The 26037-nt window shown below is 43.2% G+C and overlaps 2 protein-coding genes across 6 annotated transcripts in view; both read right to left on the minus strand.

The window, feature by feature from the left end:
* Positions 1–16287, minus strand: part of LOC137351972 (uncharacterized) — a 28802-nt gene extending 12515 nt beyond the window's left edge. The window contains exons 1-3 of the mRNA XM_068016908.1: positions 16209–16287; positions 13955–14222; positions 6006–6063 (exon numbers count right to left, since the gene is read on the minus strand). Coding sequence (XP_067873009.1) covers positions 6006–6020 — 15 coding nt within the window. The 5' untranslated portion in view covers positions 6021–6063; positions 13955–14222; positions 16209–16287. The remainder of the gene's footprint in view (positions 1–6005; positions 6064–13954; positions 14223–16208) is intronic.
* A 4503-nt stretch (positions 16288–20790) lies between these two features.
* The window catches only part of LOC137351978 (tumor necrosis factor receptor superfamily member 5-like), a 94237-nt gene continuing 88990 nt past the window's right edge, over positions 20791–26037 (minus strand). For 3 of the 5 annotated variants that reach the window (XM_068016932.1, XM_068016930.1, XM_068016928.1), the window contains one exon: positions 20791–21832. In XM_068016932.1, coding sequence (XP_067873033.1) covers positions 21522–21832 — 311 coding nt within the window. In that variant the 3' untranslated portion in view covers positions 20791–21521. Of the gene's footprint in view, positions 21833–23936; positions 24077–26037 lie in introns of all 5 variants that reach the window. The other 2 variants (XM_068016929.1, XM_068016931.1) reach the window with 2 other exon arrangements.

Below are 26037 nucleotides of genomic sequence, written 5' to 3' on the forward strand. Positions count from 1 at the left end.
TCGCCAAGGCTCCTTTGACAGCACCTTCCAAACTACCAACTAGAAAGACAAGGGCAACAGACACATTGGAAACACCACCACCTGCAACATTCCCTCCAAATCACACATCATCTTGACTTGTAAATATATAGCCGTTCCTTCAGTCGCTGGGCAAAAATCCTGGAACTCCCTCCCTAACAGCACTGCAGGTGTACCTACACCACATGGATTACAGCGGCTCAAGAAGGTGGCTCTTCACCAATTAGGGATGGGCAATAAATGCTGATCTTGCTGGCAGTACCCACATCCATGAACAAATAAAGAAAAACAGCTAAAATAAAAGCAGAATACAGCAGATGCTGGAAACCTGAAATCAAAACAAGAAATGCTGGAAATAGCAGGTCTGGCAGCATCTATGCAGAGAGAAGCAGAGTTAATGTTTCAGGTCAGGGACCCTTCTTCAGAACTGACAAATATTAGAAATGTAAAAGGTTTTAAGCAAGTAAAGCGGGGGTGGGGCAAGAGATAACAAAAGAGGTGTTGATAGGACAAGGTCACAGAGAATAACTGACCAGAAGGCCATGGAGCAAAGGCGAACGGTATGTTAATGGTGTGCTGAAAGACAAAGCGTTAGTACAGAGAGGGTGTGAATGACTGTAAAGCACAGAGCACTCCAAGCACAAACATTAAAAAACACATTAAAAAAAACAAAACAGTGGGTAAGCACAGTGGAAACAAACTAAACAAACTGAAAAACCTAAAATAAAATAACCAAATAAAAAAGGAAAAAGAAAAAAATAACTAAGCATAAAATGCTCTGAAATTATTGAACTCAATGTCCAGTCCGGCAGGCTGTAGTGTGCCTAATCGGTAAATGAGATGCTGTTCCTCGAGCTTGCGTTGATGTTCGCTGGAACACTGCAGCAATCCCAGGACAGATATGTGAGCATGAGAGCAGGGGGGTGGGGGGGGGGGGGGGGGGGTGTTGAAATGGCCAGCAACCGGAAGCTTGGGGTCATGCTTGCTGCAGTGTTCCAATGAACATCAACAAACCTCCACAATATCTGCGCTTCTCTATTTCTGGCCTCTTGTGCATCCCTGATTTTAATCGCTCCACCATTGGTGGCCGCACCTTCAGTTGCCAAGGGCCCTAAGCTATGGAATACCCTCTCTCCACCTCACTTTCCTCCTTTAACACACTCCTTAAAACCACCTCTTTGACCAAGCTTTTGGTCATCTGACCCAATATCTCCTTTTATGGTTCGGTGTCATACTTTGTTTTATAATGTTCCTGTAAAGTGCCCTGGGAGGTTTTATTATGTTAGAAGCGCTATATAAATATAGGTTGTTGTTGCTGTTGTATGTGAGCTAGGAATAAACATAAATTTAGGAATCTATAAGTAATAACTGTGGCCTGTCTACCTTTGATAAAATCCAGGTAGAAAATAGACTCTAAATACCTGCTGCAAAAATTATTGCAGTTAATAATTATGAAAAATGGGATAGTAGTCAACACTTTTCTTTCCTTTACTTGGATATGATGATATTTCTCACATACAATTGAACCTAATCCATCCAGACCTGAAGCCATAGCAATAAGAACACTTCCGAGTTGAATTTTACTAGCCCTCCGACATCGGGGGTCATGGCTGGAGCGGCCTGGAAAATTCTTCCGGGAGAGGCCCGCCACGACCATCTAGGCTGGGAAGGCCTCGCCGCATTTTACCGCACGCGCTACTAAAATTCAGACCCTATTGTCTAAGGATGTTTTTCACTTCAAAGTGATTCATCATATCTCTACTTTCACAGGATACCTTAGAAAGATCTAAGTCCTTTAAAGAAGGGCTGAACTCTCAGCAGGATTACATTTCAGAATAGGTAAGGTCTTATAAAGCTTCATAAATCACAAGGCCAATTGCCTTCCAGCCATCATGTTCAAAATATCATCTGGCTCTCACCCCATTCAAAAGGCAGTTTTCACTTGTTCGCTTATTAAGTTCTCCTCTAAGCCTCTCAAAATTAGTATGTTTGTGGAATATGTTTGTTGTAACCTGAGGGCTAAGTATTATTTTGTGATATGTAAGAATCAAAAATAGCAAAAACTTGAGTCATATAAAACAGAGCAAAAGTTTGTGGATAGGTGAAAGATGAAAGCCAAACCAATCTTTTAATCATATAAGTATTACAAACCCCTTTGACTAGTTAAAAATACAATGGATACAAATATTATGCACAATCAGGAAATGGCAGGTATATTAAGTAAGTTCTTCACAACAGAATGCATAGGTAAAAACCTGACAAATTCTAGATACCATTAAGCTGACAGGAATCTATAATCTATGTAAAGGGGGAATGAGCGAACTGGAGTTCGAAAAGATCAAAAGGTTTAGGATGTGAGGAAGGACAAAGTCCAACATCTGATACACTAGGAGAGAGTGTCTGAGCAGTGTGGATTTTAGGCACAGACTCATATTAAGGGGCAATTCTTTAAAAATAAAGTTACATTTGAAATCACATTAATTTTATTCCATTTTAGTCCCTCTTATTGCTTATTGGGTAAAGTTTCAAGATTCACATGTGATACAGTTGCAAGTGGTGCTACAGATCTACTAATGCAGTGTTGCCCAATTTGTTAGCCACTAGCCACATGTGACTAGTTTGGAATACAGATGTGACCAATGTTCCGTCTAACTTCTGTTTGCTGTGCATGATGGGCGAGTTGCAATGCGCGGGCTCTTTAAGATTGACGCGCAGTCACGCATGTGCACATCTTAAAAGGAACATTGCTTGTCAGTGACCTGAAACGTTAACTCTGCTTCTCTCTCCACAAATGCTGCCGGACCTGCTGAGGATTTCCAGCACTTTTTGTTTTTATTTCAGATTTCCAGCATCTGCAGTATTTTGCTTTTATATTATTGCTTATGTATAGTCTGTTTGTTCCTTGCATGGCACATTCCTGATTGCTGCATGGCTACACAGGCTAGAGGGAACACTGGATATCACTAATTGCATTTCTGATTAGTAAAAAAAAAGTTGGCCATATGATTTCCATACTCATGTTCGCACACTGTATGCATATATATGTATGTTTGTGCATTTGTTGGTAAAATGGTGAGATGGAAAAATGGTGAGTGGTTTTGGATTGTGAGTTTCATTACTAAATGGTAATAGATGTTTGTTAATTAAATATACTGATGTGAAGTACATTCAACTGTGTCATGTGAGTATATGTAAGGCATGTTTACTAAAATTAATGCACATGGCTAAAATGGTGTTGCCATAGCCAAAACTGTGCTTAGTCAGCAATTTCTACTGGCAACATGACTAGAGATGCATTCTTAACAATAACACTTTTTTTTGTTTCACTCATTTCCATAACTTTTCGCACCTTTTTGGATCCCCCTGGGCTATGTACTATTTTCTGCTAAATGGGAGGGAGAGCAACTTGCTCTCAAGTTTCTGTTAACATTATCCGTTTCAAGTAAATAGTTTACCAGGTTTAAAAACAATGGGCTGAATTTTTCCAGCTAATGGTGGGGCGCATGCGTGAGGTTTACTCCGTGGAGCTGCCGTGATATTTAGTGCAGTGGCTCATTTTCATGGACGGGCGAACTACCCCCCACCCCTCCCCCGATGACGTGGAGGGGGTGGGCGCTCCATCCCCGGCAACAGCGTCTGGCGCCAATGTGCCATTTTTAAAGGGCTTCAAGCCCTTACATCTAATTTACATTTTTAAAGGGACACTCATTAAAAATTTAATTTGAAAAATTCCATAAATGATTCAAGCCCCTCTTCCACCCTCCAATGACTAAACACTTTATTGATTGCCCTCTCCCCCCCCAAAAAACTCACCTTGTGATTTTGACCTTCCCACCCCCCCCCGAACTTTATTAACTTTCACCTTCAACCCCTTCACACTATCCCCTCCACCAATCGCAATAGTTTTCCCCGCTCCGCCTCCTGTCCTGAAAACTTACCTCCTTCCCCCACTCCCCACCAGTGTCCCACATCGGATCTCCGGTTGGAGATCCAAAGACGCGAGGGTCCTGGCAACCTGCTGGAATATGGCAGCAGGAAGGTAATTAATTTATTCATTAATATATTTAAATCCTGCTCCCATTGCCGAGCGTCGGGGGGTGAGGGCGGCGCCACAAGGCCTTGCCGTTGCTGGTAATATAGGGCGGGGCCTTCCTGGTGTCACGGCCCGTGGCGGGTCTCTCCCGGAGGCATTTTCCATGCTTCCTGCCACGACTTCCAACGTCGGGGGGACTGGTAAAATCCAGCCCAATGTGTGTACAATCACATATTAGTGGCATGATTTTGCAAGGGCAGATTACTAGAAAGATATAGCGACTGGATCATAGAAGACAATGGGCTGAAAGTTATGGTGCTGCCGCCACAATCAGCAGCAGACGTAAACACGTTGTGGAGCCCTCACGCTATTCAGTGCAGCGGCTCATTTAAATGGCCAGGGCGGACCGCCCACCCCGATGATGTGGAGGGGGCTGGCTGTCCGTCCCCAGCAATGGCATCAGCTGCCTGTGCGCAGGCGCAGATGCCATTTTTAAAGGGCTTCAAGCCCTTCCATTTAATTTAAATAGAGAAAGAGGTTAAAAAAATTTTAAAAAACATTTAATTTGCCCTTCTCCCACCCCGCAATAACAATGCAATGTATTACTTGCCCTCTCCCCCGAAACACTTCCCCTGCCCACCTAACCTTCCCCCCACCGCCGCCAAAGTTCACAAACTGTGCACTGTAACCCTTCCCACCATCCCCTACACCAATCAGATGGGTTTGACCCTGCTCCCCACCCCACTGCCCCACCCTGGAAAACTTACCTGCTCCCCCTTCCCCATCAGTGTTCTACCTCAGATACCCGGACAGGGATCTAAAGGCGTGGGAGTGCCAGCCACTGGCACCAATATCGCTCCGGGACGGACAACAGTAGTGCAACAGTCATTAATTCAGTTATTTACATTAATTTACATATTGAAATTGGGCTCCTGTCGCCAAGTGGCGAGGGGGCCGTCATGAGGCCTCGCTGCCGCTGGCAATACAGGGCCAGGCCTTCCCAGCATCAAGGTCCATGGTGGGCCTCACCCGGAGGCATTTTCCAGCCCACCCTGCCACGACCCCCAACGTCGGGGTGGGGGGGTCTGTAAAATTCAGCCTAATGTCCACTTAGGAACTGCTACTGAACTGTCAAAATTATTGTTAATATAAATCTAAAATTATAGCACTACTGCAAGTTAATTTTGAAAAGGAACTTTAATTAAAAAATTACAAGAGCAAAAGGCAATAAATAACCATGCATCAGATAAACGTTCTGCCACAGTGGCCAACAAGGCCCTGCACTTATTTCACTTGTTCCAGGACTATAACCTGTTCCAATGTGTCTCAATATACTGAGCATGTCTTGGAACTATTCATGCAATAATTTTCTAAGCATGCTTAACTTTTGGACATTAACAAATATGTGCAAAAAACCTTGTAAAGTGCCTTTCAAACATTATTTCTTCCTCTAATTTACCCTTCTATTTGGCCCTTTTTACCGAAGGCAGTGATCCATATTGGGGTATGATTCTAGAAGTGTTGACTGCCCTGATAGCTTGCCCACAAGATTATTCTTCATTTGCAAACCTGAACAGAGTGCAGGAGCAGGATAAATGATAATGGGAGCTATAACAGACAACCTAATTCTGTCCTCACCACAGTCCACACACCTGCGTTTCTCAATCAGCACCCCAGCTGAGATCAACCAACTTAATGCAGTCCAGAGTTTGAACTCAGAACATTACCTGGTTTGTAGTTGAGTTTCAGTTTGCATTTACTACTGAGCCATTAAGAGAGCTGTCTTGCAGGAAATTATGTGACGATCATCCAAAAGTCAATACAACTTGACAATTCCTTAATAAAATAATTGTTTTTAATAATGACACCCAGACTGGTTCAAAGAATAATTCTGCTGTAATAACAGTCAGGAAAATAAAGAAAATGTCAAAGTTTACTGCACCAAATAACTCACCTCAGAATGTCCCATCTTTCATGCACGTGTGGTAGGAATCCAGGCGTTAGCTCAAACTCTGTGAAACAAAAATATAGAGAAAAATTACTGTATTGCACTCCACCCATTGGGTACTGGGTATAGGTTGTGAAAAAAACTAATATTTCAGACTGACTGGGAAGCACAACTTTTTTTGTAAAGTTTCATCTTCCTGATTTGCACTCCAATGGTCTTACTCTATAGTTTGCTGACCTGCAGTTTTGTTTGTCAAGATCAAGCATGTCTTGATCTGTAAAGTTAAATTTAGAACACTGATTGACTTTTTAAGAGATATTTCTCTGAGTTTTTATGTTGCTGAGAGCTTTCAAGCACAGCACATCTTTGAGAAAACATTTTCAAATAACAGGGATGCAGTGCAGTATTTTCCTAAATCTTAACTTTGCAAAATAACTATATTAAATTATATTTTCTCAGGAACTCAAATGCGTCGAGCTCTGTACCTTTCTCAGTTTTCCCTACTTTTTATACTGCAGGCCGTGCCCTTTCACACAGGCCCAGATTCTTCAGTCAGCGCGAAGTGGCAGTGCTCACACCTGACCTTAAAAAGAGCTGCCCACAAGGAGTTAGCAGGCTCTGGACTGTCAATTTCCTCTATTCCAACATGGCTTTCGACCAGTCTATCGGGATTCTGTGGCATGCAGCAACAGTGAAATCATAAAGCAGGCTAATCTGCCAATCAGACTGAAGAACTCTCAGATACAGTAAACCAGCAAGTAAAAGGCACTGGTTATAAATAGTTGTTTGGTAGTACTGAACTTGAGAATTGCTGAAAATAGAGACATGTTGTCGAAGCTTTTCGTCTTACACTCATCAGGACAATCGCAAGAATAACCAATGTAAGGGAAAACAACAACTTATACTGCATGAGAAGAGAGTGCTGATTGGTTGGCAAGTGAACTCTGATTGGTAGAGGCGTTGCCATGGAGAATGCACCAGTTTACGGTGACTGACAGTTAACTGCCAAGCTTTGTTTGAAATTTAAACCAGGCAGCTTGACTCTGATTTAGCTTTTTTATTGGTTTTTTTAAACAGCAAGAATAATGTGGTGGTGAGCCGCCTTCTTGAGCCGCTGCAATCCATCTGGTGTAGGTGCACCCATAGTGTTGTTACGAAGGGAGTTCCAGGATTTTGACCCAGCGAAGTGAAGGAACAGATATTGTTCCAAGTCGAGATGATGTGTGGGTTGGAGGGGAACTTTCAGATGGTGGTGTTCCCATGCATCTGCTGCCCTTATCTTTCTAGGTGGTAGAGGTCGCCGGTTTGGAAGGTGCTGTTGCAGGTGCATTGGTGAGTTGCTGCAGTGGATCTTGTAGATGGTACACACTGCTGCCACTGTATGCTGGTGGTGGAAAGAGTGAATGTTGAAGGTGGTGGATGGGGTGCCAATCAAGCGGGCTGCTTTGTCCTGGATGGTGTTGAGCTTCTTGAGTGTTGTTGGAGCTGCACTCATCCAGGCAAGTGGAGAGAATTCCATCACATTCCTGACTTGTGCCATGTAGATGGTGGACAGACTTTGGGGAATCAGGACGGGAGTTATTCGCCGCTGAATTCCCAGCCTTTAACCTGCTCTTGATTTTAATTGGTGCACCATTGGTAGCCATGCCTTCAGCTGCCAAGGCCTGAAGCATTGGAATTTCTTCCTAAACCTCTCCTCCACACTTTCTTCCCTTAAGATGCTCCTTAAAACCTGCCTCTTTGGCCAAGCTTCTGGTCACCTATCCTAATTTCTCCTTATGTGGCTCAGCGTCAAGGAGCTGGGTATCAGGGATCCAATTGATCCCTGTTGAAAAGAAAGGTCACTTATGTTTTTTTAGAACCTCTTCATCTTGCTGCCTGCCATTCTCAGACTCTTTAAGCTGAGTGGGAGTGAGTTGGTACCCCTCAGGATGAACGTACAGCCAACATTCCCAGATGAAACTAAGTTGAGAGATGTTCATCTTATTTCCATGTGATTTCAATGTTATTGCAGTTTGTAGGCACAGGAGCTCTACATCTCTGCCCACCTAGAGAAAACCCAAAAAGGCCAGGGCAACGTAAGGGAGGGTGGAGATGTGGCATCATGGATCTCTGACCCTCTTTCCTCTCCTTTGTACTTGGGATCTAAGGAGAATTGCAGCCCAACTACCTCAGGCTAAGAATTGAATTGTCTATTATGAGAAAGAAGTATATATTAAAGCACTTTAAATCAGCAGATAAGGTAGCCATATAATGCATAACTCTCACCTGTTTTCTGACACCAAGGTAACAATAAGCCTTAATTTTGCAATTATGTGCAATACAGTGCAGCAAACAGGTTGTGGCACATCTTGTAATATATAGCCAGTGGAGAAATATGAGGAATACTCCTCCCTTTGATGCTGAAGAATTGGAGGTCTTGCTGCAGCATGTATTCTGAAAAAGGGTGTGTCCCGTAAAGCACAATAGAAACTACTGCACCATCTGTTTCAAGCACTGTATATAACCAGCACAGTTTTTGCTGACTCTCATTGTGCCGAAGCTGCAGGGCATAGTTTTTTCCAAAGTTGAGGCAGTAGGTGAGGAAACACAAACGGGTGCTGAAGTCTCTAGGCTAAGGTGATCTACTACAGGTTGGATGGTTTCTCAGTGGGATCAGCAGCCATGATTGCAGTGGACATGCCTGTTTTCCTAAGAACCACAGCTTCCATTGGTTGTTCTCTTTCGAACGTTGTGGACACATTCCTGAGCAGAGGCTAGTTACATACATAATTATGTTTTCATGGTCATGTTTTGTAGAATCACAGAAAATTTATGGCACAGAAGGCGACCATTTGGCCATTTTGTCTGTGCTGGCCAAAAAAAAAGCTAACCAGCCTAATCCCACTTTCCAGCTCCTGGTCCACAGCCTCGTACGTCAATTGCATATCCAAGTACTTTTTAAATGTGATGAGGGTTTCTGCCTCTACCATCCTTTCAGGCCATGAGTTCCAGATCCCCATCACCCTCAGGGTGAAAACATTTCTCAACTCCCCTCTAATCCTTCTGCCAATTACGTTAAATCTATGCCCCCTCTGTTGACCTCTATTGACCTCTCTGCTAGGGGAAACAGGTCTTTCCTGTCACTCTATCAAGGCCCCTCATAATTTTATACACCTCAATTAAATATTCCCTCAGTCTCCTCTGTTTCAATGAAAACAACCCCAGCCTCTCCAATCTATTCTGGCAACATCCTCTGTATTAATTAATGTTGGAATTATTAGAATTAGGATGCACATTGAGAAATTGCAATATAAAATGAAATATGAAACAATGTGTCATGGTAAAGGAAATTGACTGTTGAAAATAATGTATGATGATGCATAAGGTGATATTTCGATCTTACAAAAAGAGCATGCAATTGAGAAATAACTCACAGATGTGCAAGTGTTCCCCTGAATAAGCAGAAGTCTAAATTGCATGACCCTTGCTGAGATGTAAACAACTTGGATATCAACACTGGGGGAAATTTAGGCAAAAAACCTGCATCGAGGAGAAGAAATGGAGATTATCAACACGGGTTAAACCGTTGGTTCTGTAATACCCGAATGGAGGATGAGGAAGGTCAATAGACTGCTTGGGCAGAAAGACCCTACTCCTGGAGGAAAGCAAGTGGAAGGTTGTATACAATGTTGTCATAAATTAACTAAAATAATTATGAATAAACTTAGAAACTAGAAGAGTTATAGTCTTTGTTCCTGAGTAACCTAAACAAATGCCAACACAGATTTTACAGCGAGTTTTGCAACTTGGGCAAATAAATATAACAGTCATTAACATACGTCTAATAGATAGTTCTGTCATAACCAGGTGGAATCACTAGCCTAATGTCAGAGATGTGCTCCTGGTGGGTAAAGCTCTGTGCTAAAAAACATGAGATTGTTAATTTACCTCAATCCTCAGCTGCTGAAATTTTTATCCATTATTTCGTCACCACTTGATTATTCCAGTGCCCTCCTTTATCATCCTTAACCTTCCACAAGCTCCCACTTGTTCAAAACACAGCCACCCATATGCTGTCCCACACTAAGTTCTACTCACTAATTATCCCTGTGCATGCTGATATACTTTGGCTTCATGTCCTGTGAAATTTAATCGCTATGTACTCATCTTCAAATCCCTTCTCTGTCTTACCCTACCCTATTTCTACAACTTCCTCCAGTATATCCCATAAGCTTTGGTCCTCTGATTCTGGTTGTTTATATATTTATTGTCCTACCCTTTGCCCCACCTTGCTGGGAGATTGTTCAGTCACCTTGGCTCCACTTTTTGCAACTTGCTTCCTAAACCTTTCCCACTCCCAACTACTGTTTCCTCCTTTAAAAGCCTTCTTAACACCCATCTTTTCAACTAGGCTTTTAGTCAATGCTCCTAATCCCTCCATGGCTTGGTGTCCATTTCTATTACCATTTGTGAAGTTTTACATTAAAGGCACTATACAAATGCAAGCCATTATTATAAATTCATCCTTGCACCAAGGGTTGATTAGCTCAGTTAGCTAGACAGCTAGCATGGGTTCAATTCCCACACTGGCTGTGTAGCTCATGGAGGAATGGTGCCCCTCAAGCTATACATTACCAACTATCTCTCTCTAATGGAGAGAGATGCTTATGGTCCTTTAGGACTATGGCTACAACAACTCTTCTGTCACTGCCTTCAAACACACTGGGCTGAAATTTATGGTCCTGCCGCCAAGCGAAAACAATGGCGACCTGCCTGTGCGGGCCACAAATCGCGGAGCCGCCACGATATTAAACAATATTTAAACAGCTGGGGTGGCCTGCCCACCCCGATGACATGGAGGGGGCAGGCTGTCTGACCCGACAATGGCATTAGCTGCCTTTGCACAGGCACTGATGCCATTTTTAAAGGGCTTCAAGCCTTACATTTCAATTTAAATATTTAAAGAGAGATTGAAGGCACAACATTTAAAGCATTTATTTCGCCCCTCTCTCACCCCCCCCAATAACCATATAATTAATTACTTGCCCCCTTTCCCCCCAAAACATCAATCTTGTCCACTTCACCTTCCCCCCTACAAAGTGTATAAACTTTAAACTATAGCCCTTCCCACCATCCCCTACACCAATGATACTACTTTGACCTTGCACCCCTCCCCCCACTCCCACACTGAGAAATTTACCTGCTCCCCCCTCCCCACCAGTGTTCCACCTCGGTTCCCCAGACGGGGATCTGAAAGCGCAGGAGTGCCGGCCACCAGCATGAAGATCGCACTGGGACCGTAAGGCTAATCAATTCATTTATTTACATCAATTTAACTATTTAAATTGGGCTCCCGTCGCCGAGCAGCAGGGGGGCTGCCACGAGGCCTCACCGCTGCCGGCAATGTCGGGCCAGGCCTTCCCCAAGTCTAAGTCCGTGGCAGGCCTTTCCCTGAGGCAATTTCCGCCCCCTGACGTCGGTGTGGGAGGGGGGGTGTGTCTTTAAAATTCAGCCCATGGTTTAACTAAATTCTCTGCTAAATGATAATAGGATGTACAACCATAATGAACTGAAAGCTAGTCTCAGTAATTGTGCCACGAAACTGTCATTGATCGTCATAAAAACCCATCTGGTTTACTAATATCCTTCAGGGAAGGAAATCTACTGTCCTTACCTGGTCTGGCCTGCATGTGACTCCAGACTCATAGCAATGTGGTTGACTCTTAACTGTCCTCTGAAATGGCCTAGCAAGACACTCACTTCAAGGGCAATTAGGGATGGGCAACAAATGCTGGCCTGCCTGCGATGCTCACATCCCATGAAAGAATAAAAAAAAAGTGCAAACATTGACAAAGATAACTCCTAGTTGTTCTTATGGTATGTGCTGTATTTGCATTTCCAATAATGTTAATTCTACACATTTTGGAGAAATCAAAGTAACAAGATTATTTTTTGCTGAGCTGATTTTAATTCATTAATACTGCAGGTCGACCATGTGGCTCACAAATGTTAACCCACTCATGGCATTTGGTTGTTCACAAATCAACAGCTCCCAGCCAGGGCATGGGTTTGGACTGGTGGTGTCACTTGCTAAGCACGAGCTCTGGGCATATTACAACTCTACTTAAGGCAGGGGAACAGATAAGGCAAGTCCATCAAGATTCCTTTGTTTGGCAAGTTGGTTACTGCAGCTGCAAAACCAGACTTTAACACTATGATGAGCAAAGCCAATTAACAATTCAATCTTTTTTTCAGATATTTAATTTGGTTAATTGAAAAGCTATGTGCACATGACAGACAGGAAATTGAGCAATCAAGTCTCAAATAATTTCACAGGAAAGCAGTACAATAGGGAGGATTTTCCTCTATCAATCCACTGCTTCAGTGGCAGGTCTGAGGTGGGTGGAGAAGAACCTTTTCCATCAGCTCCCCACCACTGGATATTAGCTCCAGGATTTTCCACCAGATGTGATATATATTAAACATGCCCATCCGGACATGAGTGGGTGTATTCAAAGTAGACAGGATGATGCACAATTCATTTCCCTTCATTGCCAACATAGCAAATGTAGACTTGAAGGACACCAGCATGTTACTGCTGCCAATATTGTTATGGCAGAGATTAACTTTTTAAGTTCCCTGCAAGAGGCTTTATAACATTTGTGCTTTGCATCATATGCAGGGACATCAGAGTTTCATGAAAATGGACATTTCACAACATGTAAGAGCATCATAATCTTTTCAAGTTTCTTTGCTGTTATCAGCACAAACATACTAATCATTCTGAAACCAAAGCTAGGACACTGATGGTTACAATTCCAAAACATCAACATGATGCACAATTCTACAATACAGTAACTACTAGTACTCTGTAATTGCTTTAAAGTAACAACTATTGATAAGATTATCACCTTCCTACTGTGGTGACAATACAAAATGTTCCAAGGTCAGAGTAAAATGCAGAGTAGAACTCAGCAGTTAGAATCTGAAAATTAGCAACAAATAAATCCCAGCAAACAGCAGGACTGTATTGTTAGAAAAGTGCTTTTGTTTTTGCTTGAATTTTCAAGTAATAATAGCTATGTTTAGTATATTAAAAAGTAGGAAATCTTTGATGCAGAATTAATAGACAGTAGGGGTAATTCCACAATCCGGCTTCCAGTGCGGAACTAATTTGAACAATAGCATTACTTGGAATTGAGTTACCATATTGTAACACCATCTCTAACTCTGAGTATGGCCTCTCCACTGGAAACAATAGCACAAAATCACACTTGATTTCTTTACTTTTAGCAAAGTAATGTAATTCCATACTTTAGCAGGTCATTTTAATACACAGCTAAATACAGGCTGAATAATTAGAATTCCAGAAATACAAAAGAAAACCACATATACATCGGAAATAATCTCTCTATGTCTCCCTCCCTGCTCAGGCCTCTGCCCAACTTGCCATTCACTCTCCCATTCTGCTGCACTCCTCCATTATTTTTTTCTTTGTCTGTTGTTAATGACTGAACTTCATCAGTGGTAGATAAGTGAATAAAAATAAATATTTAAATAAAGATTTTACTCAGAAAATTGCTTCAGCAAAGATCATGGTTTATTTCTATGCATTGGCATACGAGTAAACTGATTTCATAATTTGATTTCAATGCTATCCTGATTTTGGGGCAGTATTTCCAAATTTCACAACCTCTTCACACCCAGCCACAAATATGCATCGAAGATTCCTGTCCAGAGGAAGCAGTTCCTCTTCCAAATGATGGTCTCAGGTGATCTCAAATGTTTTTATCTTCTGTGAATTTACTATCCAACGAAGTCTACTTTTACTTATTTAACTTTACTACAAATTGTATTTTTCATTGCCTTTCTGGAAAGCAAATGAATCAAGTGTAATTCACTGCATTGTAAAGAGTTAACAATGTAAATCCTCTCATACCAGCACATTAGTATTGTTCAAAATATATACTTACCCGTTAAGAGAAATCAACACTCCCGTGAAACAATTTCAGTGATCTGTTAGGATTGCGCTGACATCCAGCACTGTAATCTATGCTCAGTATTTGCTGTGAGTGTCTCCTCTTTCAGTAGCATTGCCCTGTTTATACTGCTGGTGCCTCTGCTGCAGGCACCAAAAGAATACATTCTTGCGCATGCTCCCATTCTTTCTGTTGCTAGTTCATGTGTTCAATCCACAAGTTTTTCCTTATTTAACAGTTAAGTCTTTGCATTTCAAGTTTCCTAAAATAAAAACAAAACACTTTTTAAAAAAAACTGAATCAAATAGGGATAATGTAGTTATAGCTGCTGATTCAGATGTGCTGAATTTGGGTTCATATAATCATATAGCATAGAAGATGATTATTCAACCCATTGTGCTGGCAATTTGAAAGAGCTATCCAATTAGTCCCACACCACTATAATAAAAGCAAAATGCTGCAGATGCTGGAAATCTGAAATAAAAACAAGAAATGCTGGCAATACTCAGCAGGTCTGGCAGCATCTGTGGAGAGAGAAGCAGAGTTAACATTTCAGGTCAGTGACCTTTCATCAGAACTGGCAAAGGTTAGAAATGTAATAGGTTTTAAGCAAATAAAGCGAGGGTGAGACAATAGATAACAAAAGGGAAGGTGTTGATTGGAAAGGGTCACAGGGAATAACTGACAAGAAGGTCATGGAGCAAAGGCAAACCGTATGTTAATGGTGTAATGAAAGGCAAAGGGTTAGTGCAGAGAGGGTGTTAATGGACAGAAAAATGAACACCCGGGCCCAAAGCACAAACATGAAAAAAAAACAGTGGGCAGGCACATGGTAAAAAAAATGAATGATGAAACAAACTAAAATAAGATAAAAATAAAAAATAACTACAAATAAAAAGAGGGGCCCGTCATGCTCTGAAATTATTGAACTCAATGTTCAGTCTGGTAGGCTGTAGCGTGCCTAATAGGTAAATGAGATCTGTTCCTCGTGCTTGTGTTGATGTTCACTGGAACACTGCAGCAAGCCCAGGACAGGGATGTGGGCATGAGAGCAGGGGGGGGGGGGGGGTGTTGAAATGGCAAGCAACGGAAGCTCGGGGTCATGCTTTTGGACTGAGTGGAGGTGTTCCGCAAAGCAGTCACCCAATCTGTGTTTGGTCTCCCCAGTGTAGAGGAGACAACATTGTGAGCAGTGAATACAGTATACTAAATTGAAAGAAGTACAAGTAAATCGCTGCTTCACCTGAAAGGAGTGTTTGGGGCCTTGGATAGTGAGGAGAGAGGAGGTAAAAGGGCATTACGCCTCCTGTGATTGCATGGGAAGGTGCCGTGGGACCACTGCTCCTTCCCCATAGCTCTGCAAAAATTTCCTTTTCAAGTGTGTATATATGTGTGCATATTTATTTATCCAATTCCCTTTTTAAAGATATTATTGAAACTGCTTCCACCACCCTTTCAGGTAGTGCATTCAAGATCATAACAACTCGCTGTAAAAAAAAAAATTCTTCTCATCTTCCCATCTGGTTCATTTGCTAATTATCTTAAATCTGTCCACTGGTTACTGACCCTCCTGCCAGTGGAAACAGTTTCTTTTTATCTATTCTATCAAAACCTTTCATGACTTTGAACACTTCTATTAAATCATCCCTTAGCCTTCTCTACTCGATGGTGTACAGTCCCTGTCTCACCACATAACTGAAGATCCTGGTAGATCTTCTCTGCAGTCTCTTCAAGCATGTCATTTTTCCCAATTTAATTTTTTTAAACTATGGTTATCGGACCCCTCATATTCTTTTTCTAGAATTATCACTGATGGGTAAAGGAACCACGCTATTACCTAATTAGATCAAGTGTCAACCATGAAATTGTGATTCCAGCTTAGGATGGGATTGAGCTGCACATGTCCCTTTTTGTTGGAGAATTATCAGCACTATGTAAAGGAAGCATGCTTAAATTTATCGAGAATTAGTGGAGGGAGAAAACGTTATATATGTAAAAAGAAAATCAAGCATCCTGGATACAGTTTTATCTTTATCAGACCCCTCACATTCTTTTTGGTAGGAAAGTACGCAAAAAAAAAAGAAAACCAACGGATTGTCATAAAAACCCAATGGGTTCACTAATATCCTGCCACCTTGACTTGGCCTACGTGAGCCTCCAGTTCCACATTATGTGGCTGAGTCATACAGGTGGAAATTGGTTTGCATTGTATCCATGTAAAATGCACACAATTGTTGATCATGCTCACCTCGTGTCACTGTTCCTCAGCACTTACTTTCTGCCGTTCCCTCAAGTCTCTGGTGCCTACCTCCTGCTGCACAAAATCCTGCTCTTCCTTTTGCCCAACCTCCTCATCGTTCCTGCAGGGTTTGGTTGGGAGACCTCCCTGAAAAGTGTTAACCGGGTCTGGTAGTTAAAATGACCTCGTCATGGGTGCTTCCCACTTGCCCAGGCTCGCATAGGCTGCATTCACACCCCAAGTTAAAATTGGGGTCAATGTCTTCTCACTCTGTGATTCCACCTGTTAAAGCACTAAGGTACAAAACCACCACAATGATTCTGTTTTCTAAAACTTAAAAAAAATATGATGGCTACTCTTCAAAGCACCATCTTTTATTTAAATTGGCAAAAAGGCACTAAAGCCTGCTCCAGCTATGCACTGAGTAATTAGGCATAAATCCTCTTAAAGACGGCAAACAATTCCACAATTTTTATCTAGTAGTTGGTAAGATTCAAAGGCTGTCAAATACGTGCCCAAATAAATTTTCTTTGCACAGCGTTTCCCTGATACTCTATATGTATCAAATGTTCCATCTTACTGACAATTCTGTTAAAACCACAGGGCTGGTTTCTGTTGCTTTCCAGATGTCATTTACTGTTGCTATTTGCAAATTACTTGCAGTGTATTGCCTGTTAGTCAATCACGAAATTCATGCCTCATATTCCTCAAGGAAGAAAAAAATAGAAATTCTGTAAATCACTGAAGGATTATTCATATTTTTAATGAAAATATATTATAAATAATTTGAGGAGTATGAAGATCAAAAATCAACCGATTACTCTAGAGTTCTTTGTTGTAACCACTTGAAGAATATAGCTCAATCATTCTTAGTGATTAAAAAATACATGTAAAACTTTCACTGTGCTAGTGAGACCAGCTGGTTTACTCCAGTTCAGAGTCAATGGGCTGGATTTTACATTGGGCGGATGGGAGCTGGCCACTGACGTAAAAGTCGGTGGCAAACCCCCTTCCATCTAGCCCAGGGATCCGTCCCGCATTTTACGGGTCCCTGGGCTTTAATTGTTCCGAGGCAGGACTTCCACCCACTTGAGGGAGGAAGTCCCACCTCAATGAGCTGCCGGGAGCGGTGGCCACTGCTGGGAGTGCAGCCCAGCCGAGGAAATGGAGCCAGGACTGCAGGTAAGTTTAGGTTGCCTCGCCGGGGGTATCAGTCAGGCCCTGGTGAGGCAAGGGTGGTCGTTTGGGGGGAAGGGGAGCATTTGCATCCCAGCGGTGGTTGGGGAAGCAGGGGCGGCCCACAATCGGGCACCCCCTCCCCCCCCAACCCCGGGGCGCGGAGAGGCCGACATTCACCAGGCAGCCTTTCCCAGCTCCAGGACGCCCACTTGCCACTGGTAAAATCCCTGTGGAGGCGGGCGAAGGCCCTTAAGTGGCCGTTAAGTGGCCACTTAAGGGCCTTAATTGGCGTGGGGTGGACGGCCCGTTTCTCGCCTCCCCCCCCACCCTACGTAAAGTGGGGTGTGGAGGCGGGAACAGGTCGGGCAGGTTTCCCGGAGCCTCCCGCTTAATTTTACGCCACCGCCCCCCCCCCCCCCCCCACCCCACCACCATCTGCCTCGCTGGGGTGGCGTAAAATTCCGGCCAATGGCATGCCAGAGTAAACAATGACATGCCTCCAGTAGTTGCCAAACAGCCTGGTCCAGAAGTCTTATCTGGACGAAAATTGGTCCAGTGCAATTTCCAGGCTCATGTGCCTTATAAGTTAGACAGAAATCCTTATTACTTCTATGTAATTCCTACTGCTTGGTTTTCTGTTGACAAGTTTTAGAATTAGCCAAGAGTGTAAATTCTATCAGTCTTGTGGAGCGATTTTAGAGACATTGAGTTATATAGCACAGAAACAGGCCCTTCGGCCCATCGTGTCTGTGCCGCCCATTAAGCATCAATCTATTCTAATCCCATTTTCCAGCACTTGGCCCGTAGCCTTGTATGCTATGGCGTTTCATGTGCTCATCTAAATACTTGTTAAATGTTGTGAGGATTCCGGCCTCTGCCACCCCTTCAGGCAGTGTGTTCCAGATTCCAACCACCCTCTGGTGAAAATATTTTTCCTCAAATACCCTCTAAACCTCCTGCCCGTTACCTTAAATCTATGCCCCCTGGTTATTGAGACCTCCGCTAAGGGAAAAAATTTCTTTCTATCTATCCTATCAAAGCCCCTCATAATTTTGTATACCTCAATCAGGTCCCCCCTCAGCCTTCTCTGCTCTAAGGAAAACAACCCTAGCCTATCCAGTCTCTCCCCATAGCTGAAATGCTCCAGCCCAGGCAACATCCTGGCGAATCTCCTCTGCACCCTCTCCAGTGCAATCACACCCTTCCGATAGTGTGGTGTCCACTATGAAACCTGTCACACACTAGATTGATTGATCAATTTATAGCAAAACAAAATACATCTTTAATTGTACTTCCAACAATGCAGACAACACCCTCCTAAAAGTGCAAGTTCCTGAACAGTGTGTTCAAGTAAAATGATCAGTTCACAAAAACAAAGGGGCACCTTCCTAGAGGAAGGAAGAAGGGAATTTGTGCCCCTCCCTGCACCTAGTAATGGTTCATAATGGGACTGGAAGAAGCCTGAGCTTCTACTGCATGGGCCAGTAGAGAAGGGTGCAAAAAACGGAGAGAATAAAACTTACAAAGTAGAGGGGGAAAAAATTAATGCATTTAGTACATTTAAAAATGAAAGAAAAAGCTTATCAGTCAAGTAAATCCCTTTACCTCATCAGTGCCTGTTTTAGTACAACAAAGATGCCAATGAGAGTAACATTAGTCAACAACAGGATACACGTTGCTGAGATAATAATGATGCATTAACAGTGTTTAGCATTACTAATTCCTAAAAAAAAGCAATTTGCAGCATAAAATAGATATGCTGTATGTTCCAATTTGTTCTCCACAAATTGCTGTTCATTTGCGCTACTCTGCTGCTAGCCTCAACAAGAGTTCCTTCGTGCTGAGGCTCCCCAATAAAGTTAATTTGCAATTATGAAATTGCTGGATTTACAACACTAATGCAAATTATTCAGCGAAAGTCAGTTGATAATAGATTTTGTAGAAGACCCTGTCAAAGGTGTGATTTATGGTTCTCGGATGACACTCAGCCTTGGAGGCCCAGATAAGGAACAGCGAAGTTGTGGACTCTTCTCCAGCAAGAAGTGGATTGTTCCTAAGGGTTTTTAATACCTTAAATCTGTCTCGGTAGCCGTATATCCCTTTGCCATTCACACTCCTGACACAAAGCTACTTTGGCATTCAAGAAGGTGAAGGCAGTGAAATGATGTACCTATGATGGATGATTTAGAAGAGGAGCAGTGGTAGCAGGGCCATCAGCTGAAGCACTTAGGCTGGAGGCTGACCAGAATTCTTGGCTCCCCAGCCCCCAGAGAGTTTATAGGGAGAGAATGTCCTTTGAGACAATGTTGGAAAAGCTCTGCTTGCAAAGGCTGTGTTTCAGCAAGGGGAAAATTGGCTATTTTTCCTCTGCGATATCTAAAAGCAGATCTGCAGCCTCAGTCTACCTTCCACAGGGCCTTGTTAGTGGCACTGAATTTATGACAGATCTCAATTTCTACGCACCTGCTTCCTTTCAGCAACATTATCCAAGTAGTGAGAGGGCCTGCATCCAACAGGTCATGAATGCCTTATTCCACACGGAATTAGGTATGACATGTCCCCAGCGCAGTAAAGGGAGAGGTCAATTGGATTCTATTGGATTGGTGGCTTCCACAGAGTGCAGGGGGCCCATGTGCACCACCTGATGAAACTGTTGCACTCATGAATGGGAAAAGTTATCTCTCATTGAATGTCATGATAATCTGCGATGCACAATTGCACATCCTGCATGTTAATGCAGAGCATCGGGGAAGTGCTCATGATGCCTTCATTCTTCAGCACTCCAACATCCAGGACTTGTTCACAAGAGCGATAAGGAGGTGGATGAATTTTAGGGGACAAGTCGCGACTGATGACAACCATGTGCACCTGTGCATATGCCAACTGATGGAGAGGATAACAGAATTACATACATAGAATTAACAGCATAGAAACAGGCCATTTGGCCCAATAGGGTGCTCACACCACATTTCCAGTGCCAGGACAGGTTGGGGGTGTTTTACAGTACTTTCCTAACAACAGTACCAAGATTGTGGTGCTCTGCTGAACATTGCACAACATAGCCCTGCAGGAAACACTGATTTTAAACTTGACAAATGAGACGTCAATCGATCTAGAGAATCCCAACCTGGATGACTCTGGGGTCAGAGATCATGCCCTCTCCCAACTCCTGAGGAAGGCATAGCTGCATCGGGCAGGGCAGCCAGAGAGCAGCTGGTGCTCAGATATTTGGACTATGACTGCCACCAGATGTGCCTCCTCCCGTTCTGCCTCCCCACCTTCCACCACTCCATTTTCCCCGCAACTACACCAGCAGAATTGAGGAGAACCAAGAAGTTCGAAAGGTATCCAATGAATGACTTTGCATTGTGGGGCAAACAAAAGGAAGGACAGCTGAGATTTAAAATGGACCTTTTATTTAGTGCAACAGTTCAAACAATAATATTCAATAAATTAATGCAGATCAGAATGAATAACTGCATTGTCCTATTCCTCACCCCTCCACATCCATTAACCCTTGTTCTAAGAGCACAGCCTCTGCATCCAGCATATCAGTAGGGATCAGGGAGTTAGGTTCCTGAAGTTGCTCTAGAGAGACACAGGGAGCAGGTGGGCTATGATTCCTGGCAGCTGCTGACTGCATCATTGGAGAATCCCCTTAGCAGCTGGCTCCTGCAAGGTTTGCGCATTTAGCACTAAGCCTGGGGGGGGGGGGGGTGGGTGCAAGGAAGTGCCCTGCGAACTGCTGCCCTCCTACCAGCCAGCAGCATATCTATCATGGCCATGGATTGTCCCCCAGTGTTTGGCGCCACGAGGAGGAGACAGGTGTCAACCATAGTCCCGTTATACTTGTGGCAAACACGTCAACTCCCTGTTGAACGAGCTGGCAAAGGATGTCCAGTTGCTGTCCCATCATCTGATTGAGGAGTATCACGTTGTGGTCTGTGGACCCAAATAGTCACAGACATCTGCAATGCTCTTCACTCATCCTCTTTCTCATTCTGGATCCATGTCATCCCCCACCCAGTTGTTCTTATGCTGGACCTGACTTCTATCCCATCTTACAGGGGATCAGTACGCATTTCCCTCATTTCTCAGTGGTACCTCCTCACCCCATAGATCAGACACAAGCTAGCAGTCCCCTCACAGCTTGGCTTCTGCCTCTCTGGAGGCGTGTGTGTCATACAGAGCAAGACGGGCCAGGAGTTGAAGAGCAGAAAGGGTTGTAGGGAAGTTGCTCGTGGTCGAGCATTCCCTCTTCCACATCAGCACCCTCATTGGTGCAGTGTGGGGATGAGAGTGCCCAGGCCACTTTGTTTGCCCTATCTCTTCCCCAGTGGGGGGCACACAGCCTCCTCCTCCTCCTCCAGGTCCTGCCCTGTTTCTCCTCCTCAATCGCTCAGTCACTGCTTCAGTGCCTTCTGCAGCTCCCGCCTCCTCAGTTTGCTGTGGACCTGTGGGGAGAAAGAACAAAATGGTACAATGATAAAGCACGTTCAATGTCACATCACATAATAATAGCCACCTTCACATTCAATGCACAGCATGGAAAAAGGTAATTCCCCCCAGGTGCTGAATAAGCGTTGTCCCACTCTAATTTCCTTTCCCACCCTGCAGCCTCAAAAGGAGTTTTAAACCTGCAGCTCATGGATCACGTGCATTTTGCATATCTCCAATGTCCCTCCTCTCTGTCTCATCCTGGGTGATTCTTGGTCAGGAGACAAAACAAGAGGATGTGACACTCACCTTGCTGCATCAATACAGTTCCAAACTCTGCACAGGCCACATTCACCTCACCATTAAAGCCTTGCAGATACAGAGCCCAGCCCTTGTGAGAGAAATGCTCCTTCAGGAAGGAAATGGTTACCCCCCACCCATCTGTGCTTGTTCTTGCACATTATGCACTATCTTATCCAGTGTGCAGAAAACAGAGAGCCCATCACATGGGTTGATTCTTTTCATGCATTCAAATCTTCCATATCTTCTGCAGAAATAATGCTGCAAAATTCATCACTGTGGAAAGTGTGCCTCCCACAGCAACTGACTTTTAGGACTTACTAGTTTTTGAGTTGGACAAATAATTAGTAAACCAAATAGCTTTCAATGATGCTTACAAAAAAAAGCAGTTATGATTTGAGAATCTGAGAATGCTTATCTTGTCTGCCTGGTCAGGTTGTACTAATTTTTCTGACACTCATCTGCCGTATGTGATGCTGTTGAGTTTGTTTACCCTCCACCATGTCCCTCCATACCACCATGCTGATCCTGCAAGAAGCCCTCACTCTCACAGTCCCCAGCAGCTTCTCACCCCTCCTCTCCACTTCCTGCAGGATGGCTCACAGATCCTCATTCCAAAAGGTCCTTAACCACAGAGGTCTGCGATTTTTTATTATTGTTCACCGCGAGGCACTTTGTGTGAAAAAGAGTACGTTCCAAAAACCTGTTACTGCATTGTGAAAAGGGTGTTACAAGTATTTTGAATGCTAGTAACTTTTTAAAGTTGATTTATATTTGTTTCATAGTTACAGGTCACTCACCTCTCAGTGTCACATCTTAACTGAGTTATGGTATCTGTTTTCAGCTTTTTATAGTGCCATGTGGTTGTGCCAGTGAGATAAGCCATCGGGCAGGACATTCATGATGTCCCACATGTGACACTGACATTGCTGCGCCATTATCAATTTGACATTCCAGCAATTTGTAGGTGAAAAATTAATACGATGTGAGCAGTGAAATAAAGGTCCGATTAACGTCATTCGCCACAAGATGCGCCATTGCAGCAATTTCTGGCCCAGTATGTTATTGCAGAAAGAATTAAAGTACTATGTATGTTTTTCTAACTGGCTCTTTCTCACTCAATTGTAAACTTTCCAGGTTTCTCACCATCAAAACTCCTGTTTTAAAAGATGTGTCCAACCTCATCATTGAAATTTACAAAATTCTTACAGGGTGTGACAGGATAGATGTAGATAGGATGTTTCCTCTGGCTGGTGAGTCTAGAACCAGGGGACAGTGTCTCAGAATAAGGGGAAGGCCATTTAAGACTGAGATGGGGAGGAATTTCCTTACTCAGATGGTGGTGAATCTGTGGAATTCTCTACCCCAGAGGGTTGTGGAAGCTCCATCATTGAGCATATTCAAGACAGAAATCGACAGATTTCTGGACACTAATGACATCAAGGGATATGGAGATAATGGGGGAAAATGGCATAGCTGTAGATGATCAGCCATGATCTGTTTGAATGGCAGAGCAAGTTCAATGGGCCGAATGGCCTACTGCTACCCCACAATTCCTATGAACCTATGATCCAAAACTGCCTCCTACCACTTTAGCAGGTTAATTATATGGTCAGGCACTCCAATGCTCACAGAGAGCACTTGTCAGGAAGCTGTGGCTGGGCAGTGCCAGAATTTTTCTACCCATGTGAGTTAAGGGACAGAACGCCAGGAACCCCTGGCCTGCATTTTTCTAGCCAGCAGCCAACCACAAATCAGCTGCCTGTTAATTAGCATGTGAAACTGTGGTATGCCAATCCCCATAAAATGTGCCAAACTTACCGAGAGGCTTGCATTGATTTTACTGACATTTCCTTTTCCTTTATACTGTAACTACTATTTTCTGAAGAAGCTGTTTTCAGGGAACCATCCACATTCTGTTCTTCAACTCCAAGGAAATTTTGCGCATTGCTTTCCAGGGACTACAGAGAGCAATAACAGTTATAACAGTTACCACATAAAAGGTTGGTTAACAAACCTGAGGCTAATGGAATAGAAGGGTCAGTGTCAATTTGGATTTACAAAATTGGCTTAAGGACAGAAAAAAGCTAGCCATGGTAAGTCGTTGTTTTTCAGACAGTGGTGTTCCCCAAGAATCAGTGCTAAGGGCCACTGTTTTTTTAAAATATATAAATGACTTGGATATTGGAATACAGAGTGAAATTTCAAATTTGCTGATGATACCAAACTTGGAGGTGCGGCAAAATATGTTGCAATCAACTGCAACAGAATATAGCTGGGCTAGCAGAATGGGAAGACAAGTGGAAGATGGAATTTAATACAGAGAAATGTGAGGTGATGCATTTTGACAAAAGGGATAGGGAGGTGCAATATAGACTTAATGGCACAGTTCTAAAGAGTGTGCAGAGACTGAGGGACCTGGGGGTTCATGTGCATAAATCTTTGAAGGTGGCAGGACATATTGAGAGAGTAATTGTCAAAGCCTTTGGGATTTTGGGCTTCATAAATAGAGGTATTGAGTACAAAAGCATGGAAATTATGCTGAACCTTTATAAAGCTCTGGTTAGACCACAACTAGAGTATTGCATCCAGTTCTGGTCACTGCACTTTAATGTAAGGGTCCCTGGAGTGGGTGCAGAGGAGATTTATCACAATGGTTCCAGGTATGAGGAATTTTAGCTACAAGATTAGGTTGGAGAAGCTGGGGTTGTTCTTCTTTGAGCAAAGAAAGTTGAGGAGCGATTTGATAGAGATGTGCAAGATTATGATAGGTTTAGATAAGGTAGACAAAGAAAAGCGGTTCCCATTAGCTGGTCATACAAGGACTAGGGGACACAGATTTAAGGTTTTGGGCAAGAGATGCAGGGGGGATATGAGGAAGAACTTTTTTATGCAGAGAGTGGTAATGACCTGGAACTCATTGCCTACGAGAGTGGTGGAAGTGGAGATGATCAATGATTTCAAAAGGGAATTGAATAGGTACTTGAGGAAAATAAACTTTCTGGGCTATGGGGTTAGAGCAGGGAAATGGGACTGATTGGATTATTCTACTGAGAGCTGGCATGGACTTGGTGGGCTGAATGGCCTCCTTCTGTGCCATAATGGCTCAATGAAAGCTGTACGATGTCACATTTTGAAGGCATTAGCTTGTTCCAATTTGCCAGCAAGCCTCTTGCACTGAGTACATTCGATAAAGTAGATTTTTTTGTTGTGTGACACCCTAAGTTAGGCTCTATGTTAGTGCTAACACTGACAAGTAGGAAGCAACCTCAGAGTTCCAAGCATCCGACTTCCAAAAGTATTTTACAGTTTCATGAAAGAAAATCAGCTATAGTGTTGCTAAAGTATTTAAAGTTTCTGAGGTGCCAAGTTATTGTTACAGTTTCTGTACACGATACACATAGTTCTTGAGTCTGATGAGAGACAGTCACTTACCATGTTAAGAGCTGAGAACGATAGCCTCGTATTTACAGGTAGAGATACAATGTACATATAGTACATAGACACTCATAAAAGGGAATTTTACTCTCCCCACCACCACTCCACCTCCTTGTCTAGCAGAAACTAAGTGGGTGCAGTTAAAATGGAGCAGGACATTTATCCACTGCTCCAGTTGACTGCAATTCTAAACTGGGCGGGGTAAGGACACCCCCACAAAGCTGCTGATGTCCTTGTTTAAATATGCAGATCGGGTCCAAATGGCACCATCGGGACCTGACTGCAATCTTGTTGACAGACCAAACTTGTTAAGTAGTGGATTCAGGACCAGAACAAAGGTCAGCTTTTACAACATTTAAAAAAATCTTTCCTTGTGGACCAGGAATGGTCGGTCAGGCCACACGGGGAAATTCTGGGACCCTCCACAATCCCTCTGACAACTTACCTTAGTGCCAAGGACCACTTTGTCAGACCCACAGTGGCG

The sequence above is a fragment of the Heterodontus francisci genome, chromosome 37 (genome assembly GCF_036365525.1).
Source record: "Heterodontus francisci isolate sHetFra1 chromosome 37, sHetFra1.hap1, whole genome shotgun sequence".
NCBI classification, from domain to species: Eukaryota; Metazoa; Chordata; class Chondrichthyes; order Heterodontiformes; family Heterodontidae; genus Heterodontus; species Heterodontus francisci.